This window comes from Octopus bimaculoides, chromosome 4, assembly GCF_001194135.2.
Source record: "Octopus bimaculoides isolate UCB-OBI-ISO-001 chromosome 4, ASM119413v2, whole genome shotgun sequence".
NCBI lineage: Eukaryota > Metazoa > Mollusca > Cephalopoda > Octopoda > Octopodidae > Octopus > Octopus bimaculoides.
Genome location: NC_068984.1, coordinates 57,266,535 through 57,284,871, shown reverse-complemented (window position 1 = coordinate 57,284,871; position 18,337 = coordinate 57,266,535). Strand labels below are relative to the sequence as shown.

The 18,337-nt window shown below is 34.0% G+C and overlaps 1 protein-coding gene across 6 annotated transcripts in view; it reads right to left on the bottom strand.

The window, feature by feature from the left end:
- The window catches only part of LOC106874706 (uncharacterized), a 780,999-nt gene that overhangs the window by 228,658 nt on the left and 534,004 nt on the right, over positions 1–18,337 (bottom strand). For 5 of the 6 annotated variants that reach the window (XR_008263925.1, XM_052967086.1, XM_052967087.1 and 2 more), the window contains exon 3: positions 7,037–8,572. Coding sequence is in view for 5 of the 6 variants with exons in the window: in XM_052967086.1 (XP_052823046.1) it covers positions 7,037–8,572 (1,536 nt within the window). In the remaining variant the exon portion in view is untranslated. The remainder of the gene's footprint in view (positions 1–7,036; positions 8,573–18,337) is intronic. The other variant, XM_052967088.1, reaches the window with a different exon arrangement.

The window sequence follows — 18,337 nt, the reverse complement described above, 5'->3', positions numbered from 1 at the left end:
ACGTTAAACGATGATGATGATGATGATGATGATGATATATATATATATATATATATATATATATATATAATGCACAAAGATAAGGTATATATCATCATCATTTAATGTTCGTTTTCTATGCTGGCATGGGTTGGATGGTTTGACTGGGGACTGGCAAGCCAGGAGGCTGCATCAGGTTCCAATCTGATCTGGCAAGGTTTCTACAGCTGGATGCCCTTCGTAACGCCAACCACTCCGAGAGTGTAGTGGGTGCTTTTTACGTGCCACCGGTATGGGAGCCAGTCAGACAGCACTGGCATCAGCCATGTTTGAATGGTGCTTTTTATGTGCGACTGGCACAGGAGCCAGTCGGGGCAGGGGCTGGCATCGACCAGCGTGGGATCCAGTCAGGTGGCACTGGCATTGGCCACAACTACAATTTCCAATTTGATTTTGATTTGATTGAAATTCTGATTGTGATTTTGATTTTCATTTTACTTGACTCAATAGCACGGCGTGTTGTCTGATGATTCAAAAATACTTTTTAAATGGGCTGATTATGCGACACTGGTATAGGTTACGGCTATGATCTCACTTTACTTGCTGGGTCTTCTCAATCACAGTATATATGTAAGGCACAAGAGTGGCTGTGTGGTAAGAAGTTCCGGGCTCAGTCCCACTGCATGGCACCTTGGGCAAGTGTCTTCTACTATAGCCTCGGGCCGACCAAAGCCTTGTGAGTGGATTTGGTAGACGGAAACGGAAGGAAGTCCATCGTATATATGTGTGTGTGTTTGTCCACCCCCACCATCACTTGACAGCCGATGTTGGTGTGTTTACATTCCCATAACTTAGCAACTTGGCAATAGAAGCTGATAGAATAAAAAAATAAGTCCTGGAGCTGATATGTTTGACTGAAGGTGGTGTTCCAGCATGGCTACAGTCAAATGATTAAAACAAGTAAAAGAATATATATATACATACATACATATATATAAAAGACAGGTAGGGATTTATAAAGGGAAAATAACACTATTGTAATGAAATGTAGTGTGCATTCACAATCTTGTTCTGCTCATGTAAATAATAAACCAACAATAAAGAGAATCTTGACAACTTGGAAATATCCCCTAACACTTCACTATCCTTCTTGAAAGTAATCAAAATTGTGAGGCATAAAAAATATCAGAAGTATCTATTGTGTTGCCATGGGGAGGTGAATATCACCCATGTGACTTACTCACAAACCAAAATAAATAGGCTAAAAAGTATTTCATGAAGTTAATAATTCTTTCTTGATGATGAAACTGATTTCAGTTATATAAAATCAAGTCAAATAAATATTTACACATGAAAAATAAATGCTCAGCAATTATTTCTTGATGTTATATGAGATTGAGGCAATAAAAGAAAATTAATTACAACTAGATTTTTTTTTTTGATCTCCAAGAAGTTCTCAAATGAGTTGCTTTCCCATAGCACTAACCAGAGCTATCATCATTATGTTTAATTTTTTTTTTACATACATCTAAAGATAATCTCCATCCTTACAAAGCAAACTACCACCACCACCACCACCACCACCATCATCCTGGTGGTCACAGCAGAAATTCCAGACAATAACAATGGCATATACATTAACTAGGACAAGTTGGTGTGGTTGCAACCCAGCACCTGGAGAGCAATGTCCATTTGGGCATAGAAGTGCCATCAGTTGGACTGTTTGAGAAGCACACAAAACAATGAAACTGTTCTACATGCACTTAGTTAATGTGTTAGCATAGCTGGCTCATGAAGTTTTGTTGAACAGCTGTTTTGTGTGTAGGAGATATCCAGCAAGTGGTTCAGTCCATTTTGAAGATCGTCTCAGCCTTTCTTTATGTAAGAAGTACAGGCAGTTTCCCTTCATCTGGTGACTATTGTAAAAGAGGTTGTATCCTGAAAGGAATGAGAACAGATACTTGCCCTCTTCTTCATAAACTTTCCACATTTCACTAAGGAAAGATAAGAGAGGTAAGCATGGTTCAAGACAACAGTTTTAATCTCACATTGCACTTGTAGACTGGCGAATAATAGCTGGAAGGACACGTACGCTTGGTAGTAAGGATAATCCTGGATCAGTGAGGTTCTTTGATTAACCCTAAGTATCAATCTTTCTCTCTGGGAATACTATCGTACACACAAAAAAACTTTAATGGACATGTTGGATAACACCTTGATGGCTACACCACTGTTCATTGAGGCTATGGATGCAGCAAAAGCATGAGAAGATGGTAAAAATTCTTGGCATTATGTGACACAAATGATCTAACCATTTGCAACACTAGCTTCAACAGAACGATCATCTATCAGTCCAGTCAGGTGAACACATAATTCAGATATACTTGATGCTCACTAAGAAACAGAAGAGACTTAATTGTAAATATTAAATCTTTCCCCAGTGAAGATTGTGCCACTCAATATAAAGAAGTGCCAAGAGATCCTGAAGAAAGAGAAAACTAATGAAGAAAAGAAGAAGTGATCAAGGTTGATTTCAAGATACTGAACCTCATAAAGGATTTCATAATGGACTGCAACAAGTGGGCGAACTGCTGTGCTGAAGAAATCCCATCCAACCCAAGCCATCATGGAAAAATGGGCATAAAATGATAATGATGGTGATGTCAATGAGAATATGATGGCCTCTCACATCAAATACAATGTATGAGTGTTCAGCCTTGGCCAAACAACCTGCACATATGCCTGAACAGGTGCATGGTGTATCACATGTCAGGTGTCAAAGTGATCACAGAGCAATGTAAGATGAAGTGTTTTGCTCAAGAACACAATGCACCACCAGGTCTAGGAATTGAAACCACAATCTCATGATTGTGAGTGCAATGCCTTAACCACCAGAATATGCACCCTCACAAATGAGGATATAGGAAATAAGCATAATCTGCTTAAAAGGTATATAATATATTGACAGAATAACAATTTATTTATACAGTCAAACCATTAAGAGCTACTACTAGCCAATTACAGAGATCCGTTAGAAATAGCAGCACAATTACCCTTCAATAACACTCTACCTTCTATAGAAACAGATAAGTCATTATCTGATAAAGGTGGTGAGCTGGCAGAAACGTTAGTACACCGGGCGAAATGCTTAGCGGTATTTCATCTGCCGCTACGTTCTGAGTTCAAATTCTGCTGAGGTCAACTTTGCCTTTCATCCTTTCGGGGTTGATAAATTAAGTACCAGTTACACACTGGGGTCGATGTAATCAACTTAATCCCTTTGTTTGTCCTTGTTTATTCCCTCTATGTTTAGCCCCTTGAGAGCAATAAAGAAATAAGAAACAGATAAGTCATTAGAAAAATGTAATCATAGACAATACTGTGCCTGATACAAAAGACCAGCTGTCCAAGACTGGAAAGCCTTTGAACATGAGTCTGCTTAGTCTGGAGCAAAACAACAACAATTATCATTACTACACACAGAAAGAAAAATTATTTTACAAGTACAAATACATCTCTGAGAGCTAATAACTTGGAAAATACTAAAATGATTTCTACTTGAGAAAACAATATAACAATATCTATTGTTAGATGTGACACATTTTAAATGATCAATTAAGTAAAAAAGAAAATCTCTTGCCAGGTTTTCAATATTTACTTAAATTGTTTCAACCAATTTTTATCAGTATAGCACTAGAGTTAATTTCCAACTGTATTCTTTCACTATGAAAATATAATTCAGTATGTATAGCAAGCAAACAGGCTTGAATGCCTAGTTCAGTATATTATTGTCATGTGCACAAACTTGCCTTTGTTTCAATAAATATTATACAATGGAAAATGGAACTACGATGCTAATGTGAAATTTATATTTTTGAAACATCTAGAAAATAAACACTTATGTTTCTATGAGAGAGAGAGAGAGAGAGAGAGAGAGAGAAAGAAAGAGAGAAAGAGAGGGGAGGGAGGGGGAGAGGAGAGAGTTGCAACAAATTCAAATCCATAAAATGATGCAGAACAATACACACTAGACTATTGTTGTATAGTACTATACTTGGTACATTCATGCAGTGTTTGGTTGATTAAAAGACAAGACAAAACAAAAAAGAATAGTACAAAACCAAGCATTGTTTTTTGGGGTTTTTTTTCTTTTTTTTTAAATCTGTAGTTAACAAGGTAGGATCAGCAGTATCTCACAATGGGATTGCCTCAGTAAACAAAACACATTAGGTATAAACAGAACACTTAAAAAAAAAAAAAGATGGAGAAAGATTCAAAAGATAATCAATATGTGATGTGATGTGATCAAGGATGCTGAGAAAACTATTTAAATTCAATGAAGAAAACCGTATCCCTATAATGAACACTTTTATTCAACAATTTAGAGTCTAAATAGTTTAAAATCATTAATTTTCTACTTAGCTAAATATTACTCATCTCAAAAGTGCCTTTTCTACTTAGCTAAATATTACTTATCTCAAAGGCATGAAACTATAGAAAGACAATATACTGTCTGTCAAGCTCTAAATCTCATTTACAGTTATTAAATATGTTTGTCTATTAACTTCCAAGTATGATATATGGTCAATTGATACAGAAATATTTAATAATGTTTCTCTGAAGATAAACATTTTTACTGCAGTTTAAAAGTATAAACCCTTAACATTTAAACTGGCCATATCCAGCCCAAATATTTTACTTGTTTTATGTTGAAACTGACCAGATCCAGTCTCTCACACCTACCCTACAATGTCATTCTTGAAATAAATAATCACATCTTCAAAACCTTGAAGCTACAAGATACTACATAATTAATTTTTAAAAACATAGATAAATAAGCTTACATTTGATAAATTGATCTGAATGCTAAAGGATTAAACCGAGACAAGAAATATTGGTTTATCTTTGACAATTATTAATCAATCATGAAAAGTCTACAATCTAGTTTGTCTTACAATAATGCTTTAGAAAACAACACAGTTGACTCTGACAAAAATATGGCCCAATATTAATTTTAGATTATACCCAAAACTTGACTACTCGTGTGTGTGTGTGTGTGTGTGTGTGTGTGTGTGTGTGTGTGTGTGTGTGAGAGAGAGAGAGAGAGAGAGAGAGAGAGAGAGAGAGAGAGAGAGAGAGAGAGAGAGAGAGAGAGAGAGAGAGAGAGAGGTTCATGCAGCATCTGCAATTGAATAAATAAAGGTACCCCACCCATGTTTTGCCATCTGAGATCAGTTAATGATAATTTAGACTCAGTCACTGAGCCTCTTCTTTAAGTATGGGAAAAGTACTCTTTAGATATTTATTTCTATAGCTCAATAATAATGTATATACAGGTCTTGAGAAAGTATTACTTCATAACATGAAAAAATATAAATAAATAATAAATTAAAAACTATCTTAACTAGTATGAATATTGTATTTCATTGAAAATATGGGTTGGATGAAAAATAAATTTAAAGAGATAATCTAATGCATGGATTACACAAAAAATTAGTGCATACACTGAAATTTAAAAGATTTCATGAAAACAATGAAATACATTTATATATTTTACTCTGCGTCCATTGCTAGATAAATATAATAACAAACAAAGCACATCTTATAGGCTTCATGCTTTCTTAAAATCTACACTTCAAGTGTGATAAATTAGTTTTGGAAACAATACATTATTTAAGAAAGTAATCTATTTAAACAAAATATATAGTATATACAAAAAAAAATCAACAATAACAACAAAAGAAGCATTACGAGTTTAAGCAGATTGAACAAGTTTGCGTGAATGAACAAGTGCTGTATGAGAATAGATACTTTCGCTATCTTAAACAATTTTGTTTATGTCAAATGATGAAAATATAATTTAATCAAAACAAAGTTTGAACCAATGTTTGTCAATTTTCAATGCTAATTATAATACTTTGATAATGAAAATATATTCATGGATTATTTGTTTAACTATGATATTACAATGGTATTTTTTAAAAAATTATATTTTCTGATAGTAAATTTTCATGTTATTTAAGATGGGCTCCTTCAAAATATATACTACTGATCCTCCATTAGCTTAATCTGATTTTATTTCTCCCTGAACCATTGTGTGCTAGCTTAATTTTTCTCAATATATTCATCTGATTTAATTTTCAAATTTGTTAGACTTTAGTTTAGCCAAAAGAATATAGGTAGTTACATAACCTGAAGCAACTCTTCAATAATTTACATCTCCAGTATATTGTCTACCTGAAACACCTCGATATATTTATTTTGTTATCCTCCATTGCTTTAGCAAGCTACAAAGGTTTTGAACAATCTAACATAAATCCCCTAGTTTTCTCTTTCTCTTTTGTTTTTATTTAACTACAGTTAGTATTACTGGAAAAGCTCACTGACTGAGCAGTACCTGGAACTAAACAATTGATCATAACCCTTGAAACCATTTCCTAGCATAGTAATTTCCTTCACATTAAATTATTTACATACAGAAAGCTGCTACGATATTTATTCATTCTACAACAAGAACAGGAAGATCTAATGGCTTTAGAAGTACTCTTTTCTATAGCATATACCAATAATGTATTGTTCCAAAAACTATTACGCCCTAATAAACCAAAGAGAAAATTGATTCTAACCCGATTAACCTTTCCTCTCTATCACTACAATTCTCTATAATTTTGCCAAATATTTTCTTGTAGTCAATAACATATATCTTAGCAAGAATTTTCCCAAATTTTTGTAACTGAAAAAAGGAGGAAATATATTTGAATTTGTGTCAGTAATTTTCTGAAAAAAGAAATGATTTGAAGGTTTAAAATTTGAATTTCTCAATAAAAATTTTTTTTCCTAGTCTAACATTGTTATTTTTGCTGCAAAGATAGAGTGAAAATCATAAACAACTTCTTCAAATATTGATACATTTTCAGACAAAGTGTCCCTTGTTCCCTACTGCTCAAGAACCATCCTTGAAGAGCAGCATGGCGTTAGAAACAAATATATTGAAATGAATTATTTGAGCAGAGTACTGTGCTCAATATTTATTTATTCATTTAGTTTATTAACTTACCTTCAATGACTCATTGCTGGACTGAAGGCTAGAATCATGTTGTATACCACTGTCACTACTGTTACTGGACACCATCTCGCCACGGGCAACAGCAGCAAGTTTATCCATTTCCTGAGCTGACATTGGTGTGGGGTGCTGAAAGGATGAGCCAGATCCAGAATGCAAGTCAGATGCAGCAAAGTAAGCATTTGAATTGCTGGAAGATCCACTATATGCACCAGTGGCTTCTGACTCACTGACCCCTTTACCAACACAACTATTACGAGGCTGGTGTTGTTTGCATGATTTCCGAAATGAGAGCAACTTACTGTTGTAGTTCTTGTCATAGGCTAGACTCAAAGTATTATCATCCTCAAATACTTCATCTTTTGGTATGTCAGAGCCAACAAGAGTACAACTAAAACTAGCTGGAGAAGTGGGTGGTGTAGAACTTGCTGAGGAAATCATGCTTAAAGATGAGAAGTTACTCCGGTGGCTGCCTTCATCACTCATTGGTGTTAAAGGCAAACCTGACGGATCACTTCCTTTCTCATATGATTCCTTAGACATTCTGTCATCACTGCCATCCTCCAATCTACCAGCATTGGAGCCAAGTAAATCCTTAATGGAAGCATCAAATTCTTTACTCTTCTGAGAAGAATTACTGCCACTTCTACTTCGACGGAAAATTGACTTCATGGACATTTTCCGAGCCAGAGATTCTTTTGGAGCAATTATAACTTCATCAAGCCTTAGAGGCTTAACTTTTTCACTGAAAGATCTCCCACGACGAAACATTCTTCGTAGTATTCCTGGACTTTTGGGAGGTAAGTAATTTATTTCATCACCATGTTGGATAATAATACCAGTTTCACTATCATACAAACAAGGCTTATTAAAGTGGTCAGACAGAGAAGGAGAAACCTTCCCGTTAGATTTGCTTGTTGTTACTTCAGAGGCATTGTATCCTTTTAGTCGTAAATCCAAAAACTGAGCCCGAAGTTGGACCTCATCTAGAGATGCAGGCCGATCTGTTGTTCTTTTTAATAAAGTTTTAGAATAGTCACTACCAGCTGTTTCCTCTGTAGCTGGAGTGAAACTGACTGTGTGGTGTGAAGGAGATAAGTCATCAAGCACTCTAGAGTAACCATGACTCTCAGCACTGGTTGAAAAGTGTTTCTCTTTAGTGCAGTCGGAGCTTAAACTTCGCTGGGTGGAAAAACGTCTTACCGTATTGTGTTTACGTAGGCTTCTGCCAATCTTGCTGGGTAATTCAGGGGGGGATCCAAAACCTGCTGTTGTCACTGGATACTCCAAATCAACCTTTGAACAGTGAAGTATTGACCTGCCGTCTTCACCATCATGGTTGGCAAAAGGCAGGCTAAGGCTGCGTCTGTAAGGTTTTCGCATAGAAGGACTGCTTCCCGGAGACCAGTAAGTTTCACTTCGACTTAATGAATTATCATTATGCTGTATATTTTCACTGTGTTCCGTTTGGGATAGAATATGATTGTTCTCACCACAAGTCTCATCCAATTCAGAGATTTCTGCCAGTAACTGCAAGAAAAATAAAAATAAAAACAATATTAACAACAATGAATATATAAATAAATAAATACATATATTAAATGATTATATATATACACACACACATACATTTCTTTAACAATAAATATATAGAGAAAACTTATTTTCAGAAATTAAAATCAATTTACATAAAAAAAATGTTTTAAAATATATTTTCACACACATAAATACATACATACAGACACACAGTCATACAAATCAAATATAAAGAGAACAGTCTGAATGAATAGTGAAAAACAAATACACCTCAGTTGGAATCAAACATCATCTGCGCATGTGCTCTAAGTAATTATCTGGAGAGTGTTGTTAGGTATCAGAGTGCATTTCCCCTTTTCTACTTATTGTGACCCTTAAGTTTGTTTATATTTGATTTGTACAACTGTGTCAGCCTCTGTATGAGGCTTAAGTGTCTGTGAGCTTATGTGTGCACATCTGGTGAAAAGTTTTGTCTGCCCATTCATTTTAGAGCCCCAGCTAATTAAAAAAAAAAATTCATAAACTCAGTCATTTTTTTAACATGCACAAATAGAGTTAAAAAGTGAGAGTATTAATCTTAAATAGTGAATAATGTAAATATATTTAGTGCCTAAAAAAACATGAAAATTTGGAAGAAAGTTTAAGAAATTTTCAAAATAAATCTTAGAATTTTGTTTTTCAAATGGAAGGAAATCTATTAGGAAAAGATAAATTTGAAGAATAGGGAATCTTAAAAAGTAAACTTTGAAATAGTAAACTATGGGAAAGAGAAGACATAGCAGAGTGAGAGGAATCTAGCCAAGAATGATGAAAGAGGATTATGAAGAAAATTGGATGGACATGTAAGAAGTGGTTCAAGACAGAAATATGTAATATGAATTCACAAGAACACTGTGCACCCAAAAGGTGCTGCAGGATTAATAAATAATGATATAGTATGGCTATATCTTTGCAAAATCTAAATCATGTGTTTCATGTTTACTAAGTTCACAACAAAGAGATGTGTTTTTTGAATAGTGTAGAACAAATAACTACAATTATAAAGGAATGATTCACACAATCAAAAATTAAACATTAATACACAAAGTATGGCTTAGCGGTTAGGGTATTTGGCTCACAGCCTAAGGTCATGAGTTTGATTCCCAGCAATGCATTGTGTTCTTGAGCAAGACACTTTATTTCATATTGCTCCAGTTCACTCTGTTGGGAAAAATGAGTTGTACCTGTAATTCAAAGGGCTGGCCTTGTCATATTTGGTGTGTCATACTGAATCTCCTTGAGAACTACACTAAAGGAATGTCTTCATGTGGAGTGCTCAGCCGCTTGCCCTTTAATTTCACAAGCAGTTGATCAAATCAACTGGAACCTTCATTACTATAAACGACAGAGTGCTAGTCCAGTCTAGCAAGAATAAAGAGATAAAGATAAATAAAAACTTTATCCAGGTGTGATATCTATCACACCAAAGTGTGAATTGCTGCTCCTCCACTTGTCTTTCAAATCTATGTTTATATACGGAGTAAATTATTCCTCTTCTCCTAACACCCTCACTGTCCAACTATCCCAGTCTAATTTTCAGTCCTATGTCTATATATAAATCAAATTACTTCTCATAACATCCACCCAGCTCTACTGTTTTAGTGTATACATATTAATTTCTTTGATATGTGTAGGTGGATTTGTGTTTGTAAAACTGTGCATGTATGTTCATTTATATGTGTACATGTATATACGTGTTTGTATGTGTATCTGTATATACATGTGTGTTTATATATATGTGTGTGTGTGTGTGTGTGTGTGTGTGTGTGTGTGTGTGTGTGGAGAGGTGAATGTGTGCTTCTGTGTTTATATGTTAGTAACCATACGATTAGATTGCTGCACTGTGGTTATTCAAGTGCACATTAGGCACACATTATGTTTTAATATGTAAAAGCCATAATCACGCAATGAAAGATCTTAGCACTCAAAAATACAAAACAGTCTCAAAAGAACCAATGTAAAGAAATTTTCAAAATAATATTTTTTTAATTCTTTTATTTATTTCAGCTGAGACCATTCTAGGCAAGATTTTTAATGTATAGTCAACTCCAATACTTATTTTATCAATCTCAGAAGAATCAAAGACAAAGTGAATTTCAATGGAATTTTGACTTAGAATGTAGCAAAATACCACAAAATATTTTATCAAATGCTCTACTGATTATTTCTAACATCTTAAAAAAAAAAAGAAAACAATATAAATAAGGGAAAAAAGTTGCATATTGAGGAAGGATATAATATCAAAATGATCTAACATTATGCTTAGGCATTTTTCAACACAAAAACCAAAATCTAAAAAAACAAAAAGCATAAATAAAAAAAAAAGCTACATTCTTTCCTCATCAATATCATCATCCAATTCATGCAAGCATAGACTGGATGATGGTATTGATGACTCATCTTATCAGTGATGGCAAGTTTTTCCATTTGTCATAATTTATAATTTTGAACAATCCCAAAGGTGCTCTTGAGAATGATCTAACTACTTTATTCCAATATTTTCTATGTCAGTTTCTATCATAATTATCCTCCACTTAGATTTCAGAACCTAGTTATATCAAGAATCCATTGACACTTTCTGTGAAGTCCTTAACTAAATAATTCATATTTTACTCATATAATTAACAATTATTGGGAAAAGTGAATGTAAATTTGATATTTATTATTAATATCAAACTTTGGTATGGCTTAAGGATAGTATCAAAACCTTTCTGAATGAATATCTCTTACCATGTAAAGTTAGCACAATAAAAGCAAATATACTTAATTGTCAACTGTTAAAAAGCCACTACAGCAATTGCAATAAGAAAACACTAGCACGTCTATTGCCATTTTCATCCAATGACAGGTCAGAATGGCAGCAATAAGATAAAAGCATTCATAAACAAGGAAACTGGGAATTGACAGCTGGGAACACATATTCTCAAAAGAGAGCTTTATCACTACAATCTATAACTGACTGGATAGAAGTTTACTAACATATCTTATTTGTTGGATGAAAGAACTAAAATGCTATAGCCAAATAAACAGCTACAAGTAACATTATATATACATAGTCAAGTGTGCCTATGTAATACATATCTGTATGTGTGCACATACATGCATGTGTACACACACACACACACACTCTCTTCACATTATGACTACTTTATGTACAGGATTTTACACATAGAGCAATTGTAAAATATGACCACTAATTTCGAGGTATGGTCTGTAATTTTATTCTTATGAAAACTTGAATAAATTTTAAGAATTTTAAAACTACACTTCCTTGTTCACTACTAAAAAGCTTCTTCTCAGCGTTTTAGCTAAGATCAAAGTTAACGATTTCAAAACTACAAACATGATACATATATACATGTGTGTGTGTGTGTTTGTGCATCACTCTAAACACACACAGAGAGTGAGGTGGAACTTTTCACTGCGAACATTTGTGTGTGTTTGTGTATATTTTCTTGAGTTACAATGAATATCTATCTATAATTTTATCTACCTATCTGCCAATACATACATGCATACATACATACATACATACATACATATATATAAATGTATTAAGCAACCTCTACCACCACTGTTACCTATCATCAACACTAACACAACTAGCATCAACACTAAAACCAGTATAACAACCACCACCACCACCACCATTACCAGACCACCAATTCCTTAATGAGCAACAGCAATTATAATATGAGCAAGATAATCCATTCCATCTAAAATAAAATGCAATCACATTAGCTAACATACTTTAGTACATTTTAAATCTTAAATGAAATGTCTTTAATCCTATAGCATTCAGATTAACCCATCATATGTAATCTGTATTTATTCATATTGCTTTGAATTAACTATATATTTTCTTGGAACTTTGAGATTTCAATGATGTGATTGTTTATGCTTTAAATGACATTGTCACATAGGTGTGAGAGGCCAGATCTGGCCAGTTCAAACATAATACAAGTAGAACATCACTAAAGCTTGCAATGTCTATAACAGGAAACATACATGACAATAGGGAGAAAGTCAAGTGCACAAGAAGTTACTTTGTTAACTGCTTGAACTATTTTTCTCATTGATCTAACATGGTACTTAAAATGGAACAAACAGCTCTTGGGATGAAGATCAGACTTACCACATAGTGCTGATAAGCATAGTGGTAATTAACAGAAACCAAAAATTTGTATAGCAATTTTCAGAAATAGGAAAGTGAAACTTCTAATGTAAAACCTTTTCTGGTTAGTATTGGCTGGTTTGAAAGATTCAAGAAGCATTTGAATTTGCACAACATAAAATTGATTAGTGAAGCTGCCAGTGCTGATACAAAGGTTATTACTAATTATCCCGACATGTGCATACACACACACACACACACACACACACACATTTGTTTATGTGTTAGTAGTTTCTGCAGTTTAACCGATTGCAGATTTTAAAAATAAAAAAATAGTAAGACAATGATACAAGTTGGATGATGGGAAAACAAAGATTTAAGTTGTTTGGTTATTCATCAGACCAGTGAAATGTGTATGCCAAAAGAGGTAGATAGATATAAAAGTACCAAGATTTGATCCAATTACACACTTAACAGGAATTATACTCCCATGTTGAAAATCTTCTCTGTTATATGAGAGAGAATCTTCATGATCATATGACCTGCTAGATACAGCAACTAAATTATCTTTAATTACACCCTGTTGTCTTTAAAAAAAAGAAGATGACTGGAAAATGCTGTCCTAGATAAACAAAAGGGATGCATTGATTATGATTGGAACATCCTTGACTATAAGTCAGCAAATTGAGGGTTGACCTGGGGTTAAACGATAATAACCACAATCCTCTTTATTGATAATAGGTTGTACTCCTGTGTTACTCCCATGTCATTATGCAATGTATCCCATATATCCAAATGTCATAAAACCTGAGAACACTATCAAACATTCAAATGAAATTTCCTCATTCAGACATCAAATTAACAAGATATGATGGAATCTCACTTGCCTAAGGTTATCTTTTGAATAAATACTTATTGTTTCTGTTTAAATGAATGATAAAACTCGTCGTGTACAGATTTATAAGTCAATGCATATGCAAATTTCTTAAAGTCTTCAATTACCAACAGCAAAGTGCAAAATACAAGAATGATTAAATGTAGTAATTGAATTTATGAAATAGTCCCCAGAGAAGAATGCAAGAACACTATGCTTGAGTAAATTTCTTCATCAGCATTAAAGACCAAATTTTCATGGATTTATATTAATCAACAGCAAAGTATAAAATGGTAATTAAATAAATCTATTTCTGGTTGATTAAAGAAATTGTTTCTCTTTTTCTTTTATCCTCATTTAAACTGATATCAAAACAACACAAAGAAACCCCATCAACAACAAACAAATCCCTACAGAACAATGAATAAAGTGAAATTGGAAAGGGTGGAGAGATGGGAATTCTGAAATAAGAGCATTCACTATTGATAACAAACCATCCATGACAAACAATAAAATTAACTCAAGAGGTGAAGACTATAGATAGAACCAATAGAATTATTTTTTTATAGAATTATTGAAATTTTTCTTTCATTTAGCTTTAATTTTGGTGGGTGGGTTTATACAAAAGAATGGCTTAGAAATCTGTCACTAAGTGAGATACCAAAAGGGAAATTAATTTAGAGACTTCATTCAATTTATTTTGTCAAGATAATTGAAGATAGCAATAATCTTTATTAAAGAGAATTTTGAACTACCTCTCAAAAATGTTCATGAGTGTCAAATTGTTGTTTTTTACAACAGACTAGTAATTACAATTTAATGTCTTACTAAAATTTCTAAAATTGATTCAGGTAAAGGATTTGCCATCACTGAAGTGAAAAGAAACTCCTAGTTTGAATAATCTAAAATTGTTTCAACTGTGACAGTGCCACAACAAATTTATTTGGTTTCACAATAAATAGTAATAAAGATATAGAATATTCATGCTAATGGGGGTCACTAGACCTGTCTAGAAATAGCAGCCAGATTCATTCACATCACAAATAACTTTTGATGGATGTATCCATATTGCTTTAATACATTTCATAGAAAATGGCAGATAGCTGGCAAGATTGTTAGCATGCTGGGCAAAATGCTTAGCAGCATTTTGTCCATCTTTATGTTCCGAGTTAAAATTTGCTGGAGTCAACTTTGCCTTTCATCCTTTCAGGGTTGATGAAATAAGTACCAGTTGAGAACTGGGGTCGATCTAATCAACTTACTTCCTCCCCCAAACTTGCTGGCCTTGTGCCAAAATTGGAAACCAATATATTTTACAGAAATGTCATTATCAAAAGATGAGAGAATACTCATTGTTGCAAACATGACACAATATAGCAGTTAACTTGGCTGTAATTGTCAAATTCAACTGCCTAGGGTGGTCAGAGTAGCTGGCAGTATGAACAGCATGACAGTAGACCAACTGTCCAGGAATTCCTTAACTGTGGCAGTTGATGGGGATGGCAACTAGGGCCAAGGGAGAGAGGGATAATGAATGCAATAGTAAAGGCTGCAAAGAGGTGTGAGGTATGAGGGAGGGATGGTCAGAATGGGGAACAAAATGTACCATAAGAAACTCAACCTAGTTCAATGGACCTCAGTTTTTAGTCAATTTATATTAATGCAAAAGGGACTTTTAAATCACTTGGTTAAGGCTGCAATTCCTGTGATCATAGGTCTGTTTGGTCAAGGCTGACCTAGCGTTAAGCAACTACAAAATCATGGAATTAGCCAACTATTTTAGAATAGCAGGAATAAAGTAGTAGAATATTAAAATAATTGTGTTTTCCGTGAACAAATAACTAGTAAATCAAAACTAAGTGCAAACATTTATTTAGAACAATTAGTTGTATTGTTTACTTTGATGTCTTCAAGTCACCACCCAGTCACTCAAACAACTCAAAGTAGTATTTAAACCGACCATATCCAGCCAAATATTCTGCCTCTATTATGTTCAAACTGGCCACATCCAACATCTCACACCTACCCTACAATGTCATAGTAAAAATAAACAAATACACCATTGAAATCTTGAAATCATAAGATAATAGGTGATTAATTCAAGACAGTGTAATCTGAATGTTAAAGGGTTAAATGACCAGGTAGTAACTCCCTCGCTGGAAGTTTTGTTTGGCAGCTGAAATTAGCAGCCAAACAAAATTTCCTGCAAATCATGCTCTACCAACTTTAAAAAGAAGGTTACATTAGACAATATAATCCTCAATATACTGTATCTGAAAAAATATAGAATGATTATGGCTGAAATGCTTTTAATTGTAGGTGCAGGCATGACTGAGTGGTAAGAAGCTTGCTTCCTAAATACATGGTTCTGGGTTCAGGCTCACTGCTTGGCACCTTGGGCAAGTGTCTTCTACTATAGCCTCAGACCAGCCAAAGTCTAGTGAGTAGATTTGAAGCCTGTCATATATATAGTCCAACCCATGCCAAGCAAGGAAGAAGTAAACATGATGATGATGATGATGATGATAATTAATATACTGGAGTAGGTAATCAGAAAGTAAACTATATAAAGGCTGTTGGGATTGTATGTGATCAGCAAGAATGTCTTAATCATGTGACATGTCTCCATCTGCAATCACTAATACTCTACAACATTGCTTCAATAACAACAAAAACAAGCCAATGCAGGAGCCTCTGAGTGATCATCTGATCAGCTGGAAATAGCAGCCAGAACCCTTGCATCATATTCTAACATCTCACAAGAAAGCACACATGGATTCAATGTAGCCAGTGGAATACAACAGCTGGAGTGAGGTGGTGCTCACAGCCAACATGCTTTTTGTAATATACCTGTTTGAACACTGCTACTTTGGGACTAAACAACAACATCATCTTTGACATAATCTACAGACAGTAAATATTGCACTTTAGTCAAAGTAGTAAGACAACTGATTTCAGAAGAGAGGGTATGAAAGCAGTTTAGTTCAAATTCATGGCTGGGATCAAATTTCATAAGTGTTGAACTGAAGTAAGTAAATACAATTAACACTTGGTAACCTCAACACTGGGAGCATTCTCCTACCATTTTTACATGTTTTCTTTTCTTTTTTTTATTGTTTTTATCCAAGTATAAGGTAGTCTGCACTTGACAGAATGTATTTCTTTTCTCTATTCCCAATAAATTGATATAAAGAGAAAAGTAGTGTATTGCACTGAATTAGTGTACTGCACTGTATTTGTAATTTTAAAAAAATCTCTAAATCAAACTGTTATAATCAAAGTAAAAAATAGACATAACTGATAGAAAATAACTGGAAAATACATATCCAGTACCCCTTCATAAATACATTTTGATGTTTGAAATTGACATTTTACATATGAACTGCCAACCATACTAGAAAGCTTTTCCAACTGTTACAGATATATATAAAATACGAGTGTCCTGTTTCCTTAAAATGTGTGTGTGTGCGTGTGTGTGTATACATAAACACATGGATCCATACACACATATATGCACACATCCTCTCTCCTTCACCCATGTCAGATATATTATGTATTAATAGTATAATGAACAAAACAGTTTCTAAGACCTCTTGAAATGTGCTTATGTTTGCAAGCAAATATACTTTTTAAGATATTTATGGTATAAGGTTTCTTTGTGATTTTGATGGTTTTAGAATAGTGAAGATAGATAAAAGAGAGTTTAAATGGATATTTTATCCATTTTGTTTTGTACAAGACTTAATTTTATTTGTTAGCTTTCCAAGCTGTCTTTATTATGATAAAATGAATACCAATAAGATCTTGAAGTATATTCAGTGAAGTGAAATGAGTCATTAAGTACTGCAATATGGTTGCTTAGTCTCTAGAAATAGTAGCCAAAATCTCAAATCTCATTCATATCACACCCTATAATCTTATAAAAGAAAAAGACACATTGCAAAATGTAAACTTCAACACTCTATGCTTGATTTAAAACAAAACAGAATAGATGGTAGCAACAGAAGCATTTCTGATAATAGATCTGTTTCATCAAGACAGATAATCAGCTCAAACTATTTCTCTATACAAGATGAGCACTTTACATAAGCAACATAAGTAACTATATAAGGTAGCAAGTTGGTAGAATTCTTAGCATGTCAGTTGAAATGCTTAGCATTTCATCTGTCTTTACATTCTGAGTTCAAATTCTGACGAGGTCTACTTTGCTTTTCATCCTTTCAGGGTCAATAAAATAAGTACCAGTTGAGTACTGGGATGAATGTAATTGACTTACCCCTCCCTTGAAATTGCTGGCCTTGTGCCAAAATTTGAAACCAATATAAATAACTATAAGTGAATAGTATTTATAGAATATCTAATGATGTATAATGCTGCTCTTTGTTTTCTTTCTTTATTAATATTTATAATGTGACTGCTGAGGACATGTGTAAGCTCGCAAGGAATGAAGCCAGTATGCTCCGCTGGATGTGTAATGTAAATGTGCATACCTGTCAGAGTGTAAGTATCTTGAGAGAAAAGCTGAACATAAGAAGCATCAGTAGTGGTGTGCAAGTGAGATGATTGCGCTGGTTTGGACATGTGGTGAGAATGAATGAGGATAGCTGCGTGAAAAAGTGCCACTCCCTAACAGTTGAGGGAACCCATGGAAGAGGTAGGCCCAGGAAGACCTGGGCTGAGGTGGTGAGGCAAGACCTTCGAACATTGGGCCTCACCGAGGCGATGACTACTG